At 36.2% G+C, this 25734-nt stretch overlaps 2 protein-coding genes across 3 annotated transcripts in view; both read right to left on the bottom strand.

Annotated features, from left to right (window-relative positions):
- Positions 1-25734, bottom strand: part of LOC115210456 — a 39788-nt gene that overhangs the window by 3384 nt on the left and 10670 nt on the right. Inside the window, exons 2-5 of one of the 2 annotated variants that reach the window (XM_036502041.1) lie at positions 25301-25447; positions 10944-11089; positions 7613-7802; positions 1390-1503 (exon numbers count right to left, since the gene is read on the bottom strand). In XM_036502041.1, coding sequence (XP_036357934.1) covers positions 1390-1503; positions 7613-7802; positions 10944-11089; position 25301 — 451 coding nt within the window. In that variant the 5' untranslated portion in view covers positions 25302-25447. Of the gene's footprint in view, positions 1-1389; positions 1504-7612; positions 7803-10943; positions 11090-15766; positions 16140-25300; positions 25448-25734 lie in introns of those variants that run through there. The other variant, XM_029779059.2, reaches the window with a different exon arrangement.
- LOC115211106 (threonine aspartase 1-like) lies at positions 17930-21362 on the bottom strand. Its single transcript, XM_036502040.1, has 2 exons — positions 20199-21362; positions 17930-17952 (listed from the first exon to the last, which is right to left on the bottom strand). The coding sequence occupies exon 1, from the start codon at positions 21353-21355 to the stop codon at positions 20213-20215; it is 1143 nt and encodes a 380-aa protein (XP_036357933.1). The 5' UTR covers positions 21356-21362; the 3' UTR covers positions 17930-17952; positions 20199-20212.

The following is a 25734-nucleotide window of genomic DNA, read 5'->3' as shown; positions in this document are numbered from 1 at the left end:
GTAATAACTCCAAACTGATTAGTTTAGTTGAAATTATCATTTAACCCTTTGAGTATCCTTTTATTCTTTTACTGGTTTCAATCTCTAGACTATTGACGTGCTGGTGGACCAATTTTAATGGTTTTAGTTGATCATATTGAATTTAGTATTTATTTTAATCTGCTACATATTGTGCCAATCTCTGACTATCAAACGACTAAGGTGTGGTGTAAAGGGAGGCAACTCAATACAACTGTTTACACACACACACACGCACACAGGTGCAGGAGTCATTGTTTAAGAAGTTGGCATCTCAACCACATGGTTTTGAGTTCAGTCCCAAAGCCTTTTGAGTAGTTTTGATGTGTGAGGTCATATTATGTAAAAAGTACTTTATTTGGGAAAACAAATATGGGTTGATGACAAAAAGGATCAGGATCTGGACATAGAATACTGCCTAATTATGTCTCATTCAATCCATGCCAACAGACGTGTGTGTATGTGTGTGTGTGTGTGTGTGTGTGTATGTGTGTGTGATAAATGTTCCTTTTGAGAAAATGAAAGGCATGGTTCTGATCAAATGATATTAGATAGAAAAAGAAATGATACATATTAAGATTGAGAGCATTGTAAGCTAAATTTTAAAGTGACAGTCTTACTTTTGATAAAAATGACAAAAAAAACCTAAAAGATTTCTAAACGAAAGAATGGACTAAACAGAACAGGAGGAAACACGTAGGATGGAGAGTTGCTGAAGAGGTCACAGGATGTGTGAAAAAAAATTGAAGTGAAGAATGCATGTATAGTGCATGTGTTTATTTGACAAAAAAAAAAAAAAGACCAGGAATGGCTGTGTGGTAAGTAGCTTGATTACCAACCACATGCTTCTGGGTTGAGTCCCATTGCGTGACACCTCGGGCAAGTGTCTTCTGCTATAAACTCAGGCTGACCAAACTTTGTGAGTAGATTTGGTAGACGGAAACTGAAAGAATCCCGTCATATATATATATATATATATGCATAAGTGTAAATGTATATATATATATATATATATATATATATACATTTGCACTTATGCATATATATATATGCGTTGTGTATATGTATATGTTTGTGTGTCTATGCTTGTCCCTGCCATCATCGCTTAACAACTGATACTGGTGCGTTTACGTCCCTGTAACTTAGCAGTTTGGCAAAAGAAACTGACAGAATAAGTACGAGGCTTACAAAGAATAAGTTCTGGGATTGATTTGTTTGACTAAAGGCGGTGCTACAGCATGCCTGCAGTTAAATAACTGATGCAAATAGAAGAGTAAAAGGGTATCCCGAAATATAACAATTTCTAAACGAGTTCTAACTTAATTAAAATAAGTTCAAAAGAAACATCACAGTTGCTATTTCATTTCTTACCTGTAGCTAAAAGGTCACCACTATAAGATTGTGGAAAGTCTCCTAGAGACTGATAATAGAGGTCTGTTGGTGGAATTGGTAAAATATGTTTCCTTAATCCTTTTGCTTGATGTTCTGAAATAAAAGAATTCATAAAACATACTTAAAAGAAATTTCACTTACATATATTAATTTAACCCTTTTCTTACCAATCTACTTGAATTGCACTTTGTTCTATGATATAAACTTCTTGTTTTAAAGTGACATAAATTAAATCTTCCATCAAAAACCAGCAGCTTAATAACGACCAAATTATTTTACTAAATTCTTCATTATTTTTTAAAGTAATCGAAACAAAGGCAGCACATTTCAACAGAAATATGGTAACAAAAGGGTTAGTCTAAATAACTAGTAATCTCTTTAGCTTCAATGAAAAATGGACTCCCCCACTTGCACTCCCTTGGTGTTTGTAGTCTTGTGAGCTGCAAGGCAACCTTAAGAGTGCTAGTGGTACAAAAAAAGCACTCAATTTAGTATTCAAAGTGGTTGGTGTTAGGAAGGGCATTCAGCCACTGAAACCATGCTAAAGTAGACAAATGGAGCATGATGCAGTCCTTGGACCCATTGGGTCCTGTCAAATCATCCAACCCATGTCAGCGTTGAACATGGTAAGTGATGATGATGATGATGATGATAAATAGGTTTATATATGGAGTCAGTTATAGGGTAAAAGGGTAAAAACGCCCTTTGGATTGCACCATGGGATTGCACCTAGAAAGTTCCCCTCCGAGGCACATGTCTGGGCAAGGTTGTTTGTGGAAGGCCAGCAGTTGCCCATGCATACCATCTTCCTCTCTCCACACTTACTGATATTGTCTAAGGGAAAGGCAAAGGCTGATACAGCGTGGCACCTGCAATGTCACAACTCCTTTTCTACAGATGATTGAACTGGAGTAACATGAAATAAAGTATCTTGCTCAAGAACACAACGCACAACCCAGACTAGGAATTGAACTCACTATCTCATGATTGTGAGCCTGATGCTCTAACCACTGAGCCATGTATCTTCAGTATCTGGAGTATAAATTAGGTAAGTATATATTATTAATATTAGAATTGTTGACTGAATCTTGGTAGAGAAAATTTTTTTTCACTACAGATTATTGTGTACATCACCTGTCTCTGAGAAGCAGGTATATTTAGTCACTAAAAGATAATCCTGTCTCCTCCCTCTATGGATGTAGGACACTAGATATAAGATAATATACCCAGATGATTTAATAACCACATCCAAAACTTAGTTGAAGTGAAGTATGTGTAAGAGTACTGCTCAAATATACAAAATGTAGTGCATTTGATGACCTTTCATTTAGGGGTTGACTCTTTTATTTCCCCTGTTAAACAATAAGAGGTACTCTATAGAATCGCTAGACCTGCTAGAAATAGCAGTTAAATTTTGCAGACTTTACCATCTTAAAAAAGGGACACATTGAATAATGCAGTTCTAGATATACTAAGTTTGAAAAAACACAGGATGGTCACTATTGGAATACAATTAATGATAGGTCTGCTTGATGAGAGTTGATCTAGGGTTACTCAACAACCATAGCTTCTACTCTGAGAGAGCACTAGTGTAGCTAGTGGGGTGAGGTGGTAGGGGCAACATTTTTGGATCTGCTGTAGGCAATATGTGTTTTTTGTAGGGTCTGGGGGCAGCGAACAGAAGGGCTACCCCAGGCAGCACACACTCTAGCTATGTTAGTGTGAGAGGGATATAAACATTATTGATGATATGATCTGAGCTAAGTACTAGAAGATAACTAAACCTTTGTCAGTTATATGTTGTCAATATTGTCTACAGCTGTGAACAATACTTCTCGAAAGTAGCACTTATTTGCAGCTAACTAGGCTGAAATATTGATAAAGCAGTTAAGAGATGATATACTGAATGCTGTATGTAAATAGTTCTTAATTGATATTCTCATAAATTTGTTGGAGAAAAACAAAAATCAAGCAGCAATTGTTTGCAACGTTCAATGCGAAGGGGAGACAATTTAAAGAAATTAAGAACTTATCTCTCAGGTTTAGGGGAAAATCTGATCTTTGGTAGCAGGCAAGAGATCACTGTGGATATGTTTCAGTCTATGAGATCTTATCAGGAAAGGTGTGAAATTGTGAGGATCTTTTGGATAATAACTGATAAGGAATTAGTAACGTCCTGTCTTGTGTGTGAATTTTGCGTTTGTTCCTTTGTTTTGTTTCTGCTCAAACTTTTGTCTAAGCCTGCTAATGAGTTAGAAAAAGTTTTGGCCAGTACAATCTGCATATATAAAATGAACTGAACTTAGAGAAATGAACTCAAATGAGCAGATCTATGATCAAAGACATTCCATCCGTGATCATCCAATCTTTTTTTTCGAATATAGTGCATCTAGGATTACATTACCCAATGTATCCTTTTCTTTTGGAAGAAAATAGAATATGATTTGAGAGAGAGAGACTTGCTATTTCTAGCAAGTTCAGTGACTCTCTTGTTTGTTTGTTGACATCAGAGTTGATAGGAATAGTGGACCTAAAGGTGCTGTCAATTACTGAAGAGTGAAAAACAATGTTTTGTAAGAAATAATCTTTAAAATTGCTATTGGCAGAATTGTTAGAGTGTCAGACAAAACAGTGCAGTGTTTGTTCTGGCTCTCTATTTTCTGAGATCAAATCCTGCTTACGTCAACTTCATTATTCTGGACGTCTATAAAATAAAGTACCAGTTTAGAGCTTTGGACTTGCACAGTAGTATAGCTGGAGGGGGTAATGGGCCAGTGCACCCCAGTGATACTTGTATGGGATAGAACGTTTGGGTATGTTGTATAAGCCTGTGTAGATTACAATTTGGAGCATGGAAAACTCAAGGGCTACCTCAGGGGACACACATTCTAGCTACATCATTAGGCTGACAGAATTGTAAGAGTGTACTATTTATTCCTGGCCTTTATGTTCCAAGCACCCAGGCTAGTGTGATGGATTTGTTTGTATCTAGCTGATAGGAACATGTCGTATAAAAACTAACCAAGGAAGGCAACAGGAAATTATCTTTGTATTTATACATAAAAATTCAATGGCAACTGCATAGCATTGTGAAAGAAGTCACTATGAGTCAACCATTAGCTGATGGCACAAAAATAGTCAATCCACACATGCACCCATCTTCTCTTCTCATTATTCCTGGGAGGGCTATGGTAATGGAGCTCCCAGTTACTTCCTTCATAGGGTCCTATTAGAGGCAATTGTCTTTAGATTTTAGAGCTTCCCAAGCACAACCAGCTGAGACTATGGATATTATCCAACTATCTCATTCTTGGTCTACCCCTGAGTCTCCTGTCAGTAGGCTTGGCTTGAAGAATCTGTCTTTTGTCGATTCTTTCTTGTGTTATTCTAATTGCATGTCCATAGTACTGGAGCTGTGACCTCTCAATCCAGAAACATAGCAACTTGACCTGGAGAGACTCCCTGATCTTCAAGCCATACACTCTGTCCACTAACATTACTCCTCACACCTTCAGAAGAATCCCATTTTGGTCACTTGTATTTGCAATCATACTCTTTTGTTCATTACCTAACATTCATACCTACAGGTGAGAATACATACAAAAACTGAATTCATGATGTACCTGCTCTAGCATTCTATCCCCATCCTTGCACACTGGGGTTGATCTAATCAACTGGCCCCCTCCCCCAAAAATTCAGGCCTTGTGCCTAGAGTAGAAAAGAAGAGGAAAGGTTGGTAAAAAGGCCAAAATCATAACTTCAATTTGGTTTTCATCGCTATCTTGTCCAATCCATTCCAGCAGACAAAAAAAAAAGAAAAAGAAAAAAGAAAAAAAAGAACGCCAACAATGATGATGCATGTTTGTTTGTATGTGTGTGTGTTATATCTGTGTATAAATGTTCCTTTTGAAAAAAACGTAAGGTGTGGTTCTGACCAAATGCTGTAATGAGGTTTCTCTAAAGGGACTCTGGAGTAACATTACTCAACAGAGTAAAGGGTTTTGAGATTAGGGAGGTTCTCCATATTGAGCTGCTACTTCTTCACTGAGAGGTTACAGTTCCAGTACTACAGACAAGAAAAAATGGGTCTATGGTAGTTGATAGTGTTTAGATGAAGTAAGACTATGATCTAAGACCTGGTTGTTATCATTCTGTATTTTATTTAAATACAGTGTAGCTACGACAACATTATTCAACATTATTTTTTAGAACAGTAGGGTGTGATGTAAGTGAGGCTTGGCATACTAAAACTTGTCTTTGTTGTAGAGTACATCTTTACATAATATCAACACAACTATCAATATAAATTAGGAAAGTGTTCTATCAAGTAATTGGCGTGTGACAGTGTAGATGACCAGTGGGTAGAAAAGAAAAATAAAGGATTTTAAATGGGTTATTTCCTCTTGGCCGTTAAAAAATAGTAAAGGGTATATCTTAAGGAAACATTAACACAGCTATCACTATAAATTAAGAAGATGTTCCTACATGTAAACAGCATGAGAACTTTATGAGGACAGTATAGATAGCAATATTATTGATAGATAAATGGCAATTTCTGTCTTCTTGTGTGGTTGGTTGTTACATAGAGAACACTGTTACGAAACATTAACACATCTATCATTATAAATTAGGAAGGTGTTTCTTCTTGTAAACAGGGTTTGACCTTTGTGATGACAGTGCATTTATCTAAAAGTAGAACAGTTCTTCATGCAGCACTTGTCAATTGACTGAAGTGACATGAAAGGCATCGTCATTCATGGCATATTCGTGAATAAGTCACTAACTGAAATAAGGGGTGTTCTGGGTAAAGTGCAAAAATAACCCTAACAGTTCAAATACTAAGAAATAAACATACTCGACATACAGAGTGCAGGAGTGGCTGTGTGGTAAGTAGCTTGCTTACCAACCACATGGCTCCAGGTTCAGTCCCACTGCGTGGCACCTTAGGCAAGTGTCTTCTACTATAGCCTCAGGCTGACCAAAGCCTTATGAGTGGATTTGGTAGACAGAAACTGAAAGAAGCCCGTCGTATATATGTATATGTGTGTGTGCTGTGTTTGTTCCCCCAACATCACTTGACAACCGATGCTGGTGTGTTTGCGTCCCCGTAACTTAGCAGTTCGGCAAAAGAGACCGGTAGAATAAATACTAGGCTTACAAAGAATAAGTCCTGGGGTCGATTTGCTCGACTAAAGGTGGTGCTCCAGCATGGCCGCAGTCAAATGACTGAAACAAGTAAAAGAGACTTGATTTATACCAAATAAAAAGTAATATTTTGAAACATTTTTGCATGGTTGCCTTGGAAATAGCACGTTAATGGTAAAATTTGCAAATAAGTTGTGGCATTGATATCTCCATAACCCATGGTCAGATTTTATTCAAATTTGTTTTAAATGAAAAATTTTAGGTAGGTTTATGAAATATCATTAAATTTATATATTGACTTAGGACAAGGGTTAGATTGATAATAAAATCACTGACCTTGTCTGACAACTTCTTGCAAGAAGGTCCATGTAATGTAGAATGCATATGTATTTATACAACGTAATGACTGGCAACCAGTCACTCTAATGATATTGCTTTCTAATAAATGGAGGAAGAAATGACCAGTGGGCAAAAGGGAAAAATAAAGAAAAATGAATGGGTTATTTCCCCTTGGCTGTTAAAGGAAAATAGATGGGTATATCTGGATCCCTTCTAGGGGCCCTAGGCGTCCAATTATAGATTTCTATTAAACTGCAATGAGCCTAGTAACAAACTGGATGTTGGTTTAACATGTATGCAAAGTTTCATGATGATTCGTTAACGAGTGTAGACGGCAACTTGACACAAACAAACAGATTGCCGTTTATGTATGTATAGATTATAATATTATTACAATATTATTTATGAAGAATATATTCTAAAATTACTTTGAAATATAATCCAGTAAGCAGCTTCTGTTATTGAATAAGAGTTGAAGAGAATGATGACCTAATCCTATGAGTAGATGAGCCTTGGTATTTTGAACTAGTATAAGGAATGAAAAAGAAACATTAGAGACACTTGCTAGAGCTGGAATTATTTAAATGTGCTGTGAAGATCAACACATAAGCAAGAAAAATATCTTTATGAATGTGTAATATATATATATAAAGAAAGTTTAAAGAAAATAAATTAAAAGCAAAGTAGAACTTAAACAAATGTAATGTTGTGAACTTACCAAGTAAAATGGCATCTGTTTCCTCTAATGGTTGCTGTCTGCCTTTCATCCAATCAGGTTCATAAATGAATGGTTGCTTTGATTGTTTTGTCAAATTGTTGCGATATCCTGTGTATCGATCCGTAACACCCGTGTTATCACTAAAAAGTTGGATCCGGTCATTAGAAGCAGTAATGTGGGATTCTAACTTCTGCAATTAAAACATTATCCAAAGGCCTAATAATTGAAATACCCTTATAGATTATAGAAATAAATATTCTAAAATATTGTTATTTCATATGAATTACACTGTGCAGCGTGATTTTTGACTTTGGGTAGCAAGTGTTATTTCCTATTTGTTTACCCCCAGAAAGTATGAAAAATGGCTAATATTTTCTTCAAACTTTGCTTTTATTATGATATTTATTCAAACTCCAAAGAATCCCTCCCAATACATGGCTATGATGCCCCACAACTTTTCCTGCTCATGATCAGAGATGCACATATTGTCAGCCATTAAGAGACATATTCAAGTGGTTAAGGTCAAACAACTGACAAACAAATCTGTGGTACTGAGCAGAATATTTGCTATAACGATATTTTTGCTTCAGTAACTCAGCACTGAATCTGTCTGAAATGTAATGGAGAATAGTTGAGTTTCAAAACATCGATGTCCAAGTTGCAAAAGCAAAGTTTGAAGGGAATTGTAGTCATTTCCTTTGATTTCTAGATAAAAGCAAATAGGAGATAACACTTATTGATCAAAGGCAAAAAATAAAAAAAAAAAATTTGTTACACAGTGTTATTGGAGCAACTGCTATTTTGCTAATCATTCAAGCATGCAAGAATTATTTATCAATTACTGTATATGTTGGTGTTTAAAAGGATTAGAGTTATAAGGTATGTCTGTTGTTATCAAGGTAAAAGTCAGCCTATAGTCAACCATCAGCCATGCTAACAACTTTCTATTTTATATCAAGATTGGAAATAATCTCAACTATTTTGGATAGTATTCTTTAAGATTAACATGTCATCTTATATGCTAGTATATATGAAATACTTATTTTTATATGAGCCAATGAGCCAATTTTTATATGAGCCTCTGCATAGTCATGTCAACTACAAGAAATAGCAACTGAATCTACCACAGCTTTCATACTAATTTCTTAAATAAGGGATACTCTTTTTACTCTTTTTACTTGTTTCAGTCATTTGACTGCGGCCATGCTGGAGCACCGCCTTTAATCGCACAACTCGACCCCGGGACTTATTCTTTTGTAAGCCCAGTACTTATTCTATCGGTCTCTTTTGCCGAACTGCTAAGTAACGGGGACATAAACACACCAGCATCGGTTGTCAAGCAATGCTAGGGGACAAACACAGACACACAAACACGCATATATATATACATATATACGACGGGCTTCTTTCAGTTTCCATCTACCAAATCCACTCACAAGGCTTTGGTCGGCCCGGGGCTATAGTAGAAGATACTTGCCCAAGGTGCCACGCAGTGGGACTGAACCCGGAACCATATGGTTGGTAAGCAAGGTACTTACCACACAGCCACTCCTGCGCCTATAGATACATTAAATAATGTAATCCTACATAACTTTAAACAGACAAGATAGTCATGGCCGGAATATTTTTAATCATAAGCCTGCTCAGTCAGAGTGTACTTGGGACTCAACAACAACAAGAGTAAATACAACAATCTATATATAAGCAGACTAAGGCAAACAAAACTGTACATGCAATTTAAGAGCACAATATGATATCTGCAGCAAAATCTCAAGAGATAAAATAGAGAGAAAAAAAAGATGGTGAGGCGCAGTAGTGGCTGTGTGGTAAGTAGCTTGCTAACCAACCACATGGTTCCGGGAACAGTCCCACTGCGTGACATCTTGGGTAAGTGTCTTCTGCTATAGCCTCGGGCCGACCAAAGCCTTGTGAGTGGATTTGGTAGACGGAAACTGAAAGAAGCCTGTCGTATATATGTATATATATGTATGTGTGTGTATATGTTTGTGTGTCTGTGTTTGTCCCCCTAGCATTGCTTGACAACCGATGCTGGTGTATTTACGTCCCCGTCACTTAGCGGTTCGGCAAAAGAGATCGACAGAATAAGTACTGGGCTTACAAAGAATAAGTCCCAGGGTCGAGTTGCTCGACTAAAGGCGGTGCTCCAGCATGGCCGCAGTCAAATGACTGAAACAAGTAAAAGAGTAAAGTGTAAAGAGAGAGATAAAACAAGTGAAAATGAAGTGGATAGTAAAAAATAAGAAAAGGGAATGATGCAAATTTTGAATTCTAAGAGAGTTGAAGAAAGAAAGAATATGTTGATAGTTTTCAAATTTTGGTCCCAAACCAGCAGCTTTAGGGGAGGAATAAGTTGATTACATGGACCCCATTGTTCAACTGGTACTTATTTTATCAACTCTGAAAGGATGAAAGTCCAAGTTGACCTCAGCATAATCCTAACTCGGAACATAAAGATGGACAAAATGCTGGTGGCACATAAAAAGCACCCACTACACTCTTGGAGTGGTTGGCATTAGGAAGGGCATCCAGCTGGTACAGCATTCTGGCTTGCCAGCCCTCAGTCAAACCATCCAACCCATGCCAGTATGGAAAGCGGATGTTAAATGACGATGATGATGATGAATATACAGATGGATGAAATGCTACTAAGAATTTTGTCCAGCAAGCTAACAATTCTGTCAACTCTCCGCCTTAGAAAGAATGAATGTAACTAGATGTTATTATAGGAAGATGGTTTCTCTGTGTATATATAGCATTTTTGAAGAAATTATTTTTAACCTAAGCCTGTCATTGTCATAGAATCTTTTACAAATATAGCAAGAAATAACTGTAAAATCTCTCTGAAGTAACATATTACCGTTATAAAAAAAGAACATATTAAATGTGTTCTTTTCTATAGCTAGAAATAAGAATAGTCACAGATAGAACACCTTTGTTGATAGGTCTGCTTGATGATAATAAAATGGTATAGTTCTCAGGTTCAAGGTACCAAGCAAGTCTTTCCACTACTACAATTAATCAGGTCCTTGGAAATACTTACCATATAATGGTTTCAAATTCTGGCACAAAGCCAGCAGTTTCAAGGAAGAGGATAAGTTAATTACATCAACCTTAGTTCTCAACTGGTACTTATTTTATCCACCCTGAAAGGATGAAAGGCAAAGTTGATCTTGGCTTTGAACTCAGAATGGTCAAACAGACAAAATGCTGCTAAGCATTTTGCCAACAATTCTGCCAGCTCAACACCTTACTTACCATATAATTAAAAATAGTAGGTAAATAACATGTTAACAAAGAGATATTCTCTCACCATCCTAATATTGTTCAAAGATACAAGTGCCCATTCTTCTATGCTACTCTTTTGGTTTGGCTGCAACTCCCTGTATTTGAGTATATCAAACTTATCCATATACTCATCCAGAAAGATTCTTGTTGCATTTAAAAGTTGCATAAGCACTAAAATAAAAGGCAAAAAAAAAAAACATCAGTATACATAAATACACATTTCACTAACATCTGGAAATGTCCAAAGCATAAAATAACCCAATATAAAACAAAAGAAAACAAAATCTTAACTTTGGCAATAATGTATCCTAGATTGGTTTTATGAAAGATACAGCGTGTGTCAAAAATCAAACAGATGAATGCAGACTTGCATTGGGAGAGCTCTGACAAAATCAGAGCAACAGAACACTGAAGTGGAATGATTTAATCCTTTTGCTAACAATCCACCAGGGACTGCCTTTATGATTCAATGGTGCAAACTACCTGCTTTAAAGGGATCAAAATTAAAGACTTCCATTGAAACTTCATGTTTATTTATGTTCTAAACACCAACTTAATAATGACAAAGTTATTTTAACAAATTGTTCCTTATTTTCAAAATTGACTGAAACAATAGTAGTGTATTTCAACAGAAATATAGCAACAAAATGGTTAAAGAAATAATAAAAAAACTAGCCATTAAAAAAAAAAATGGTTGTTATTGTTATTTAGCATAAGATCAGCCTTAACTGAACAGACTGATGATCCAAAGATATTCCAGTTGTGACTGTCCTGTAATATTTGTCTATGAAAGGACAACACTATCCAATGTACCTTTATTTAACACAGTGTGATTTGGCTACTATTTCTAATAGGTTGAGGGACCATATAGTGGCTTTCTAGTTGGCTTCATTATTATCAACAGTTATGATAGGCACAGGCATGGCAGTGTGGTGAGAGGTTTACTACCTAACAACACGATTCTGATTTCAAGCCCACTGCATGGCACCTTGGGTAAGTGTCTTCAACTTTGTGCATGGATTTGGCAGATAGAAACTGAAAGCAGTTCGCTGTGTGTGTGTGTGCAATTTGCATTGGACAAAACACATTGCTAAAATTGCCAAGAAGGCTGAGGGTGTCTTGGCATCACTTCCCAAGTCCTTTGTGAGCTGCTCTCTGGCTATCTATCTGAAGCTTTATATAGCTATGGTGCGGCCTCAGCTGGAATTTACATCACCAGTCTGGAATCCCTATCTTGCCCAGGATATTAATCGTCTGGAAACTGTTCAGCGATGTGCAACCAAGAGAATACCCTCCATCAGGCATTTGCCATATTCTGAACGCTTTACTTCCCTGGGCATGGATCTATTGAAACTCTGACGTCTGGCAGCTGACTTGGCAGACACCCATAAAATTATTAACCATCTGACTAACAATAACTCAGAGCACCTTTTCAAGCTCCACCTGTCTAACACCCATGGACATGTTTACAAAGTCAGAAAACAGCACAGCTCCCATGACTTTCGGAAACATTTTTTCACGCTAAGAGTTGCTGAAGTATGGAACAAACTGCTGGCATCAGTTGTTAGTTGTCGGAGCACTGCATCCTTCAAAACTTCCATGCTTCCTGAGATTCGCCAACACTACACCTGATTTTCTCCCCTCCATACACATGCAAGTATGTATCTGACTCATACACTGTTCACTTCCCAGACATTTGTACATTACTGCATATGCTTTGTATGCACTTTTGACAAGTTGTGGTGCACCTGAGCACTGTATACAATAATTTCATCATTATTATTATCATCATCATTTGACAACTGATGTTGGTGTGTTTATGTACCTGTAACATAGTGGTTTGGCAAAAGAATCCAATACAATAAGTACTAGACTTTAAAAAATAAGTCCTGGGGTCAATTTGTTTGACAAAACCCCTTTAAAGCAGTCTAATGATTGAAACAAGTAAAAGAATAAAAGAATTACATCATTGAAATCTCAAAGCTACAAGGTAATGTGTAATTAATTCAAATCAATGTAAATAGATATTATTTATTACATTTGACAGAGAAATGTGAATGCTAAAGAGTTAAACTGACTCCTGTAACTTAAGTGTTATTCTATTCTATTAATCCCAGAAGGTAAGGTGAGATCCAAATATGAATTTGGATCAGAAAAGGTTGCAACTAAATATGACAAAGCGTTTTGTCTGACTAATGACTCTGTCAATTCACCACCCTAACAACAACAATAATAATCCTTTCTGTGATTAACACAAAACCAGATATTTAGTGGTGGTGGTAGAGAAATCAGTTGGTTAAATCAATCCGAGTACTTGACTGTTTCTGAAAGGATGAAAGGCAAGTTGACTTTGACTAGATTTGAACTCAGAACATTAAGAATTGAAACCATCAAATAATAATAATTCTTTCTCCTTTAGACACAAAGCTGGAAATTTTGGGGGAGGTGGTTAGTTGATTACATCAACCCCAGTGCTCAACTGGTACTTATTGTATTGGCCATGAAAGAATGAAAGGCAAAGCTAAGGAGAAACAAAATGCCACTCAGCATTTTGCCCTGTGCGCTAACAGTTCTGTCAACTTATCTCAAATTCTTTCTATTTGGTACAAAACCAGGAATTTTTTAAGTGAGACGTAAGTGAATTACTGTGCTAAACTAATACTTATTTTATTGACCCCAAAATGATGAATGGCAAAGTTGACTTCCATAGGTCTTGAACCAACAATGTAAAGATCTGGAAGAAATGCTGTCAAACAATTTTGTTCAACATGCTAATGGCTGTGCCAGTTCACTGTTTTAATGATAATAATAATACCTCCCACTATAGGCCCAAGGCCTAAAATTTTTTTGGTGGGGGATGGCTAGTTACTACCTTGACACAGTGTGCAACTGGTATTTATTTCATTGACCTTGAAAGGATGGAAGTTAAGTTGACCATGGCAGAATTTGAATGTAAAGACAGACAAAATGCTGTGAGGTATTTCTTCGGATGTGCTAACAATTCTGCCAACATATCACCTTTATAATAATAATAATAATAATCCTTTCTGCTATAGGCATAAAGCCTGACATTTGGGGGAGGGGACAGTTGAGTACATCGACCACAGTACACAGCTAGTACTTATTTTATTGACCCTGAAAGGATGAAAGGGTAAAGTTAACCATGACAGAATTTGAACTCAGAATGTAAAGATGGAAGAAATGCAGTGAAGCATTTTGCCCAGTGTGCTACCGATTCTGCCAGCTTGCCACCTCGGTACAAAACTAGGAATTTTTTAAGTGAGAAGGAAGTCAATTACAGTCCCCTCCCCCAAATTTCAAACTTTGTGTCTATAGCAGAAAGGATCATTATTATTATTATTATTATCATTATTATTAAGGTTGGCAGAATTGTTAGCACAGCAGAAGAAATGCCTAGCAGCATTTTGTCTGTCTTCACATTCAAATTCTTCCATGGTCAACTTTACTTCCAAAAGCACTCTGAGAGTGCAAACCTCTGCCAAGGCAACACCAGTGACCTCTCAATGATTAGCTGGAGATTTTTAAAATGAGAATATCTGAAATACACTTGACTGCTCTCATAAACGAGAATACTAAAAATGAACCCGACCACTCTCAAAAATTAAGTAAAGAAACCAGAAAAATAATCCAGAATCCTCATCGATGTATATATATATGGAAATATACTGTAAAGTGTTAATATGCATATATAATATATATATTATAAAAACATGTTAGTGTTATTTAATTTCTGAAAGGTTTTGCTGCCGTTTGTTTATATAGTTTGATTTCTTTATCCATCAATTTCTTCTAAGATAGAGATATGAGTAAAATTAATAATAGAGAAACGAAAATAAAACTTTGGAAACAGCCTAAAGGGAGAAAATTGAGAAAGACTTGAAGTCAATGTAAGACCGTAATCGTGTAAAGTAAATATAACAAATAATCCAGAATCCTTGTCTGGTACTAGATCGATCCTAAAATCTAATCAGTTCATGCCAGTCACGAAGCCAAACATCCATGAAAGTTTCATCAGAATCCATCCAGTGGTTCTTGAGATATGACTGAAAACAATACCTCCGCTAAGGCGGAGGTAATAATCCTTTCTACTATAGGCACAAGGCCTGAAATTTGTGGGGGACGGACCGCATTGCGATATCGACCACGCCGTCGGAGCATGGCCGGCATCGGTTCTGACTACTACTGCTATCAGTAGAAGGGGGTTGGTATTAAAAGGGTTTACTCGTGGTGGTGGGGGTACTAAATTATAATTATACCTCGTAGATTTTAACTCTCTTCACCATGTCGGTCTCAGCAGCCCAGGACAACTCCCTGTCATTAAACCAAAACAAGAATTCACATAAAATTCAAAGGGATATAGTAAATAATTTATCCAGTAACTAATTCAGCATCATCATTTATCTAATTTTTCATGCTTGCATGGGTCGGACAGAATTTATTGAAGTAGATTTTTTTACAGCCAGACGCCCTTCCTGTCGCAAGCCCGTACCTATTTTCAAGTAAGGTAATACTTCCATGACCTCACATTTCCACAGAAGATTGGAAAAGGACACAACTTTCAAGAGGGTGATTTTCGTTTACAACTATCATATGAAGTCAAGGCGACAGTAACAAACACATACACACAATGGGCTTCTTTCAGTTCTAGTTTACCAAATCCACTCACAAGGTTTTGGTCGGCCTGGGGCTATAGTAGAATGCACTTGCCCAAGGTGCCCTGCGGTAGGATTGAACCTGAGACTATGAAGTTGGGAAACAAATTTCTTACTGCACAGTCATGCCTGTGTCTATCTTGTTCTTGCTGCGAAATGAGTTTTTAACACCTACCTTGCCTTGATGAAAACATATATCGAGAATCTTGTTGACTGGACCATTCTGTGGAACTTTGAAGTATATTGTTGTCCAACCAAAGTTGATGAAGACCTTTAAGGAGGTGTACAAGCTCATTGTCAACTCGGTCACTACTAAACCAGTTACTACAATGCAGGATTTTTTTAACGATGATTTCTATATTTTGAATAGATTGTTCGAAATACGTGCTTTTTTGAATCATTATTTCCTAGTTCGCGCTATGGGGAATCTACTTGAAATATTTTGCCTTAACCAAGCAAATACTTATAATTTCCCCCTTAAAACTAAGTTTGTTTTGCGAGTTTATTTCACTGTTACCAAGGACGTCGTCAACATAAAGGGAATTAACTCATGCTTGCATTACGAGACAACCCTTTCATTTAAAATATCTGTGAAAAGGCAGCAAGCTAGTGGAAACACGTGCACGTCGGACAAAATGCTTATCAGCATTTGTTCTGCTACTTTATATTTCTCAGCTCAACTTCCGCCGAGGGCGACTTTGCCTCTCATTCTTTCGGGGTTGATGAAATAAAGTACAATCAAGTACTGGGGTCGATGTAATCGATTATTCCTCTCCCATAAAATTTCAGGCCTTGTGCCTATTGTAGAAAGAAAGATAGATAGATAGAGAGACGGGAATGGAGAGAAAGAGAGAGGCTAACATTAGATTGTATAACATCAGAAATTTTTATACAATTTGATGTAAAATTTAGATGAAGGAACTACAAGTTCAAAACGAGAAGAAGAAAAAAAGCTGGAGAATGTATATATTTTCCTGATATGGTATTCTCTACCCTAAATTGTTGATTCAAATCAATAAATATTTTCATAAGACTCTACATTCAAAAGGCAAACAAAATATAGTAGGCTCTGTGATATCAATTTATTGTTTTATTGCATGACAAGATTGTCAGATTTTTATTTAGCTGTTGCTTAGTTCAAGCTCAGCTCTGGTTGAGCAGACATACCTAGAATTAGCTTGTCAAATGTGTCCTTCCAGCTTTATTTTAACCCTTTAATTTTAAACTGGCCATATCTGGCCCAAATATTATACCTGTTTCATGTACAGACTGGCCATTTTCAGCCTCTCACATCTACCCTACAATGTCATTCTAAGAATAAAAGAGCACATCATGGAAATCTCAAAGCTATCAGATAATGTATGATTAATTCACAACAATGTGAATGAACAAGCATTACATTAAACAGAATAATCTGAATGCTAGAGTTAAGATGTGTGATCTAATGGAATTTGGCTGATATTTGTAGCTTGTTGAATGATCACAAATGAGCTCCCTCATGAAATTATTAATATTTAGTTGTTAAATTTGAATAGCCCCAGTCACACCCTCATGGGATCATAGCATGGAAAAAACAGATTAAAAAAAAATCATTCACTCATGTAATTTTCATTTCAGAGGATTCAGTCCTAAGGTTTAGGGATTGAAATATGGGGTTCTCTTTGTAAAGCTAATGGTAAATTTGTTAAAGAAGTATCCTTACTAAACCAAGGTAGCTGTTAATTGTGAAAATACTAGACTAGCACTAACAATATATTGGACAGCTTATGAGAACACAGAGGTTATATTTTCACAAGATCATACTTCAACAGCTACCATTATGTTGTAACAATTTCATTAAATAATATTCATTCCATACTTTGAAGTATACCAAACAGGACATCATGACAAGCATTATTTCATCTTTGCATTGGAATGGTGGAATCATTGAGGTGTTGGACAAAATGTTTTGCAGTATTTAGTTATGGTCCATTACATTCTAATTTCAAATCCCACTGGGATCGACTTTGGCCTTCATTATTTTGGGTTAATAAAAAAAGTAGCAATCATGTACAAAGGTGGATGTAATCTATTTAACCTCAAAATTTTGCTCCTTGTGTCTTCTTTAGAAATATTACTTCTGGCTCTAAGCTCTGGTTTCAAATCCTGCTGAGGTTAACTTAGACTTTTATCCTTCCAGGGTTGATCAATCAAGTAATAAGGTCAAATTAATCAGCTAACTTTTCTCATCAAACTTCAGCTTCTGTACTTGTGTTAGAGAAAATATTTTTTTTTTGGTATAAAAGCTGGCTAGTCCCTAACTACATGACAATACTTACTACTGAATAAATAAAATGACAGCACTAACACATTCTGTGTCATCTGCAAATAAAAGAAGGAAAATAGGTGGCAAGCTGGTAGAAATGTTAGCACACTGGGAGAATGCTTAGTGGTATTTCGTCTGTCTTTACATTCTGAGTTCAAATTCCACCAAGGTCGACTTTGCCTTTCATCCTTTTGGGGTCGATAGATTAAGTACCAGTTGCATACTAGGGTCAATCTAATTGACTGGCCCCCTCACCCAAAATTTCAGGCCTTGTGCCTAGAGTAGAAAAGAATGGCTGTGCCACTTGATACAATTTGTGGCATTTAAAGAAATAAATTTCATAATATTCAAGAGTGCAAGTTAATTTCAGTATAAATGAGTCAGTTCAAATCAAGTGTTTTCAAGACTGAATACTATAGAAAGAGTCACTAATATAATTTACTTCTTCCATATGGTTTTGTATTAATACAAATAGGCTTGTTTCTATAGGTAACTTGTACATTGTTATTGTTTTCCACTTTACAATCCTTGGTTTTGTTATCCGTTGTAAGCATAAAACAATGTTCCAATCTGGCATCTATACTGTCAAGATAAAAACTGCCAATAGCTAACACTGTTTTCAAGCAAGATGTGTAGTTGCATGGTTATATTAACAAGCCAACAAAGGAGTCTTTCCATGCTTGTTTGACCTGCAAGAAACAACAGCCAAATATTCTGCTAATCAAACGCTACTGTTTTTGGAAAGCAGCGGACATATTGGATAGTCATACATATACCTAAAATAATGGGGTGGTTATGGATGGAGTGACACTGACCATAGATTTGCTCAATCAAAGCTGACTTCTGATTAAACAAATTTCAGATAGACATAAATATAATAGCATTAGAATACTTTGTACCAACATCTGAAAGTTATATTAGCCTTACAATTTTCAATGTAGAAATCTTGGAAATCCTATTATGTATACAACAATGTAGTTGTTTAACTCAAAGCAGACCTGATCTGGTAAACCTTTGGTTAAGGATATTCTATCCTTCATCAACATACCATTTAATCAGGTACAATGTTTCTCGGATTACATCATCTAATATATCCTTTCTTTTTTAAAGACACTAAAGTTTGGTTTTGTGAGAGAGATATGATTGCTATTTCTAGCAGGTTGAAGGATGAGCAAACCACACTTGTGTCAATACAGTTGCAATTGTATTACTTGAAAGTTGGCGGGAAAAAGTTATATGAAGGGTTTGGTGCAATGTTTCCATTTAAAAATGACCCCCACCCCGCCAAAAAACCCACAAAACAAATCTAAGGTGTCAGTTATCTTTATGTTTTTTTTTTTACTGGATAGTTCTTTTAGTAATTTTATTTCATATGTAGTGAACAGTTAATTTGATGGACTAGTACACCTGTCACTGTTTCCAACTTACCAGTTCTACCTGCTTGTAGCTAAAGGACAGTTTATAGTCTTGGACTAAACACAGAACAGTACTTATGAATGAGACACACTAAATCTTCAGCTGTGAGGTAGCAAACTGTAGCCTTGGCCTGTTCTGATTTGCAGTATTATTCATTATTGCAATATCATTTCATCAAATACTGAGGATTTGGACTCATCTGTTTCATCAAATTTCTAGCAACATATTCACTCTCCTCTTTCGTTTGTATTTCATTCAGGTCTCCAAGTCTAAAAACAGTTTGTGCAGGAGTTTAAAGACTTTTCATGTGAGAAGTGTCAAACTGGTCATATTTTACTGATAATTTGATAAAATAACCAAAGTCACCTACAAAATATTATCACCACACAAGAAAAAAAGTAAACAATGAAGTATGTGTGTGAACTTTAAGGGACCTTTAAGGTAACTGTAATAAATCAAGTAGAAGGCATCTATATACTATTTAACTAAATATAAAGTTTGAAAAAATGGAAAATTGGGCAGGTTTAAATTGGTAAGTGAATAACAAATTTTAAGCTAGTGAAATTGTAACTTGGCACTTTTATAAATGACCCAAAGTATTTAAAGTAACTACAAGAGACTCTGAAAGATTAGTGTTGGACTATGTAAATCCAAAATGTAATAAAATAAAATATTAAAAAATCGTTGTAAAAGATTATTTAGCAAATAAACATTAAAAAATAACCAATTTAGTGCTTTTTGATATTGGTTAGCTAATTTGAATATGTCTTTTTAATTTATAAAATTAACTAGATTCCAGTATATAGCAAAATGAATTGGACCCAAGGACTTCAGAAGTTGTCTGGTGTAAGATTCTTGTTATTCATTGCTGTAAAGATTAAATTACCTTGTAAATGAAATTCATAAAAAGAAATGTTTCCCTTGAATACTTAAAGACTTTCCAGGTTTTTGTGAGCTTGAGAGTCTTGATATATATGCTTTTGGTTCTTTTCCATCAATTGCATAGCCGACGCACATACTTGAGGTGCAATGTGCCGACACAAGTTCAATTTCATTAGCTTCTACTAATTTTATGAGCAATGCACCAGCATACTTATCTTTAATATTGCTCAGTAAAGGGGATCCGAAAAACTTCCGCTCAAAAGCTTTGTTAACAGCTAATGTTGTATCCTCTTCAGAGAGAATACACTCGGCAAATTCTTTTGCAAAAATGGTCCTGATAAGATATTCACCGGTGCCAGATGTTACAACCCCAATACCAGCTGAATCCGCAGTATTATTAGCCGCCCAGCAACCAGCACCAAAAACAGCTGCGGAACCTAGCCGACCAGGTTGTTTTAGAGATAGTCCACCACTAGATACAGCACAAGCAATATTCCCTTGTTTATCTACACATATGGCACCGACTGTATCTTGGTGCTGAGAAATGTCATCACTGTTTTCAACTTCTTCAATGTTGGAAGACGAATCTTTTCTATGATTTATAACCGATTTCTTTTCAAGATATTTTCTTTTAGCTTTACAAATAAGCCGGTTATCAAGTGCCAAAAGCTTTTGTTTGTAGTTTTCATAAGTCTTTTGTGATGATTCTGTTACGAGAATGCTATCGGACACATGGTTTAAACCTTGCTTCAGAGCCCAGTCATAAGCTCCTCGTCCGACTAGAATACTCGGAGGGACTCTACCAAGAGATAATCCTTTCAGCTGAGCATCAATTAATGTTTTTGCTATACATACAGGATTTTTTATACCAGATACAGCGCCAACAGCTCCATAAGCCCTTGTATGTCCGTCCATTACAGAGGCATCACATTCTACGGTTCCATTTAGTGTTAAATTCGAGCCAATTCCGGCATTTGTACATGTCGCATCTTCCAAAACTGCTAGAACTGAAACTACAGCATTCAGTGCTGATACGTTATTTTTCAATGACATAATTCCAACTTGGCAGGCAGTCTTACTAGTTTTAGTATAATCAGTTTCTTTAGAAAAAGAATGATAGCCAGCTCCAGCATGAACAGCAACAAAAGGTTTCATCGCCATTTTGTTGTGAGTGTTCCCCCTTTAACATCATAGTTATTTCCCTTGAATTAGGAAGTTTTCACTTCCGAAAGCATATCTTTCTTGATGCGGTCTGCTATATTTTTTATTTTTTTATTAACCACAGGGGGCTAAACATAGAGGGAACAAACAAGGACAGACAAAGGGATTATGTCGATTACATTGACCTCAGTGTGTAACTGGTACTTATTTAATCGACCCTGAAAGGATGAAAGGCGGAATTTGAATTCAGAACGTAGACAGACGAAATACTGTTAAACATTTCGCCCGGCGTGCTAACGTTTCTTGTTATCGTTAGTGTGTAGACCAAATCGGTCCAATACATCAAATCTATGATGAAAAGCATTTTAGTGATAATCATACAGTCTTTTTGTATAAGACAATGCACCATCCTTTGTTTTCATATATTTTTAAGACATAAGGATATGATTTGAGGGAGATTTGACTGCTATTGCATGTAGGCCTAACAACATGGGAACCATATCGCATAGGTATTTTTCTATATCTAAATGGTATATCTAATGAATGAAAACGATTCCCTTACTGTCACCGATATTCAGCAAGCAAACAGCAAATTATTACAAAATTTAATGAAGCAGTAATAAGGTTGTCTCCTCTACAAAAAAGATGTTTATGCATAAATTAAAATTAAGGAAGAAAGTGATTAAATAAATCATTATGCACCCTCTTCTCTTTTACGTTTCCCTCCTCACTTTTCTCTCCTTATTTTTCCATCTACCTTATCTTCTCTCCTTGCTTTTCCACCCACTCACTTTTTCACCTTCAAATTTCTATCACCTCTCTTTATCTCCCTTTATCTCATTTCCCAAAATTTCATCTTTCTTCATACCTCTCCCGTCCACGCACACACACACACGCGCTAATTATATCTAAACGAATGAAAGAGTTGGTAGAATAAAGTTAACCAAAAATAGGATGGAATATTTGAACAGCGTCAATTTACCGGTACTTTCGGTTCAAGGCTCGTTCCGGTTTATCCATTTTAGCCGATTAACAGATGGAACGTAGTAAAAAATCTGGGTAAATTCTTTGCAGACTTTCGCCTCGTTATTAATCAATGTTTTGATAAATCTTCACAATACACCTTTCATGCTGGGATTCACAACAGAGCGAAGGCAAGTTTTCTATAAATTTGCTACACACGTACAGGGAGAGAACCTTAGGTTGGGTAGCAGATGATTGATTTAAGATAAAATCAAACATCATGTGTTACCCTATCTAAGTCTCTCTCTCTCTCTCTTTCTTTCTGCTATTAAGCAAATAATACGAACATTTCATATTATTGGTTTCAAATTCTAGCACAAGGCCAGAAATTTCGGGGAAGGGGCTGAGTCGATTGGCTCGACCCGAGTGTTCGACTGGTACTTATTTTATCGACACCGAAAGTCGACCTCGGCGGAATTTGAACTCAGAACGTAAAGACGGACAAAATACTGCTAAGCATTTTGCCCGGCGTGCTAACGATTCTGCCTGCTGGCCACCTTGCGTCTTTATATTATTACGAGCAAAATGCCCCCCACCCGTCCAATGGACGGTGCTGAGTTGTCAAACATTTAAACCAAATTTTCTCAAAGCAACTTGTCCGACCGTCCCATAAGCCTCCTCTTTGAGAAACACTGATTTAACCTAAATTTGAGACACCAGCAAAAGAAGAAATAAAGATAGATTTTTTTTTTCTATTCCAAAGAAAAACGATTTTATTCACACAAATATGCAACCGAAGAGTTTCAAGTACCAGCAATGATAAGGCTGTTGAATGGGAGAACACAAACATGGTTTAAACAGTAAGCTTGGAAGGAAAGAAACGTGCCTTTAAGCAGTACAAAAACAACAAAAATGGAAGGTGCAGTTATGTACAGGTTGACAGAAGAAAATCAGGACAAACACGATGCATGCAAATGGGTTACTGGAGGTAAATCTAGATGAAAACTCGATCGCATCAGCTGATGTACTTGACGCGTACAAATGCACGTTCCCACGGCTTTATCGGTCGCATTCTCTCTAGGAATCGATTTTTGTAATTTTTCAAGACTTATACACGCTCTGATACCGTCAGTATCTACATATCAAATTTGAGCGCAAATTTGAGGATGACTGAGATCATAGAAGACACACAGACAGACAGAACGGATTTTATATAATAGATAGTTCGGTGTAAGAAACTGTGTTTCCGCCTTTATGATATGTTACTAGGGAAGACACGGATGTGTATCATGTTGGCTTGGTAGCAAAATAGTTAATAATAGTGGTCGCGGGAAATTATGTAAGAATTAACAGAAGTACCTGATCATCAGTTGCCGGAAAATCGGTCGTGTATGTATAATCTCAAATACTAAAGGTCAAGTCTAAGGACTTAAGAATGTGAAGATACAAACAAAACAAATTGCTACCTTTTCGTAAATATACCATTAAAATATATGATTACCAACATCCATGAAACTTCATTAATCCAAACTTTCTGTTGACTTCTCAAATTGTTTTTATCAAAGCAAAAAGAAACAAGAAGAAATAGAAAAGATAATTTAAATTTATTTCATATACACCTTTAAAGCGCGCGCGTATGTGTGTGTGTGCATGTGTATGGAAGAATATGTTGATTTCTGCTAAGTAATAACCATACATCGCCTTGGAGGGATATGGTTTTTTATTGCTTGTTTGTGTATTGGTGTGGGTCCATCCATCCATCCACCCAATTTATTTTTAGCGCTAATGTTAATATTCTTTTATTGAAATATAACACATATGTCTATAAATACATATATAATACAAAACCACTTTAAAAACTTTAAAAATCCAAATCCAAAACCAGGAGGAAAAATGGATAAAGAACAAGGAAAGAAAATAAAGAAAAAGAGGAAGTAAAAAAAAACATCAATTCAACATCAAGAACCTCAATTGGTCGCACACCTCAAGGTTCAACGGAACCTAATGAAGCAAGCCAACACGCTCGCGACATTACCACAGACGATGGCGAGGCTAAGACGTTGGAAAAGCCAAGCACCCTCACTGAACCCGGAACCACATGGTTGGGAAGCAAGCTTCTTACCACACAGCCACGCCTGCAGTGAATTATTAAAACTTAAAGTCAAAAGCTAGTATTTCAACATAAAAACTCGAAAAAGAAAACAAAAGCAACATGGTCAAGATGGAACGTCAAATGTTTTCAGGTTGTCATTTCGCTTTTATCGTAGTACTCTTCTTGCGATCAGCTTTCGTGAGCTAAAATCCCTAAACAGGCTATTCGTTCAAGTAATCCTTTGGTATCAAATGACATTTTATGAAAAATACATTACTGATGTAATTTGATGCTAATGTGATATTATAGCAAAATCTTGCTAGTCTTTTCTCTTTATATTTCACTTGCTCGTTGTTAGCTGGATGTAAAATATAAGTGAAATGGAATTAAGGAGCGATATAAATACTGTTAAATTGAATAAAATAGCAAAGAAACCTTACATTGTAGTCATTACAATTTATGTATATGAAATTATTGTGTAAAATCAAAAATTAATATTTCATCGTAAAGATGCCATTTTCTCAAGAACGAAAGAACATAAAGTCAATACGAAAAATCATCTCTTTCTGTCTGTCTGTCTGTCTGTCTGTCTGTCTCTGTCTCTGTCTCTCTTTCTCTCTCTCTCTCTCTCTCTCATTTATTTCACTAGTAAAAGTTCAGTTACAGCTGAGATCCTCTTTGAACAAATTAATATCCTGTTAGCGATATTATGGTCAAAGAAAACGCAAAATACTGTAGCCAAAGAAATCGCTCAAATTGAAAAGAGAGGAGCATGCAACTAAGTCTGCAGAGTTAAGAAGCAGTCTTAGTTGCATGAGTGCTCATAGGCACCATAGGAGGCGGCTGAACGAGAAAGCTACAGAGACGCATGTTGTGGAAAATAGACTCACTCAGGTTGCGTTTCCTCCCGAGAACAGTTTACGGTGTGCTTTCATTCGTAGCTAATGGTAGACGATGGGATTGGAGTAAAACTACTGATTGTCATTGGTGTGGACAAAATGCATCGCTGTATATTCCGACAGCAAGCTTATCATCACCTGAAGAATATAAGAGTAACCAAGTATGGAGTATCCTAATTGAAGTACTAAATCAAGAAAGTAGTAGCATCAATATAATGAGATTCCTTACAAAATTACGCCCCGCTCTTTTCGTAAGAATGTTAACAAAAGATAATGTAGTTTAAATAGGAGAAATTCAATACCCAAGCTTGATGTCACAAGCTGGTACTTTAGCATAAAAGCCAGAAAATAAACTTAACACGGTTAAGACAAGATATCAACTATTTTCAGGTTGTCATTCTGCTTTTATCGTAGCCCAACCATTA

This window comes from Octopus sinensis, linkage group LG4, assembly GCF_006345805.1.
Source record: "Octopus sinensis linkage group LG4, ASM634580v1, whole genome shotgun sequence".
Taxonomy (NCBI): Eukaryota; Metazoa; Mollusca; class Cephalopoda; order Octopoda; family Octopodidae; genus Octopus; species Octopus sinensis.
Note: the sequence above shows the minus strand (reverse complement) of the source record. Positions and strands in the feature narration are given on the sequence as shown.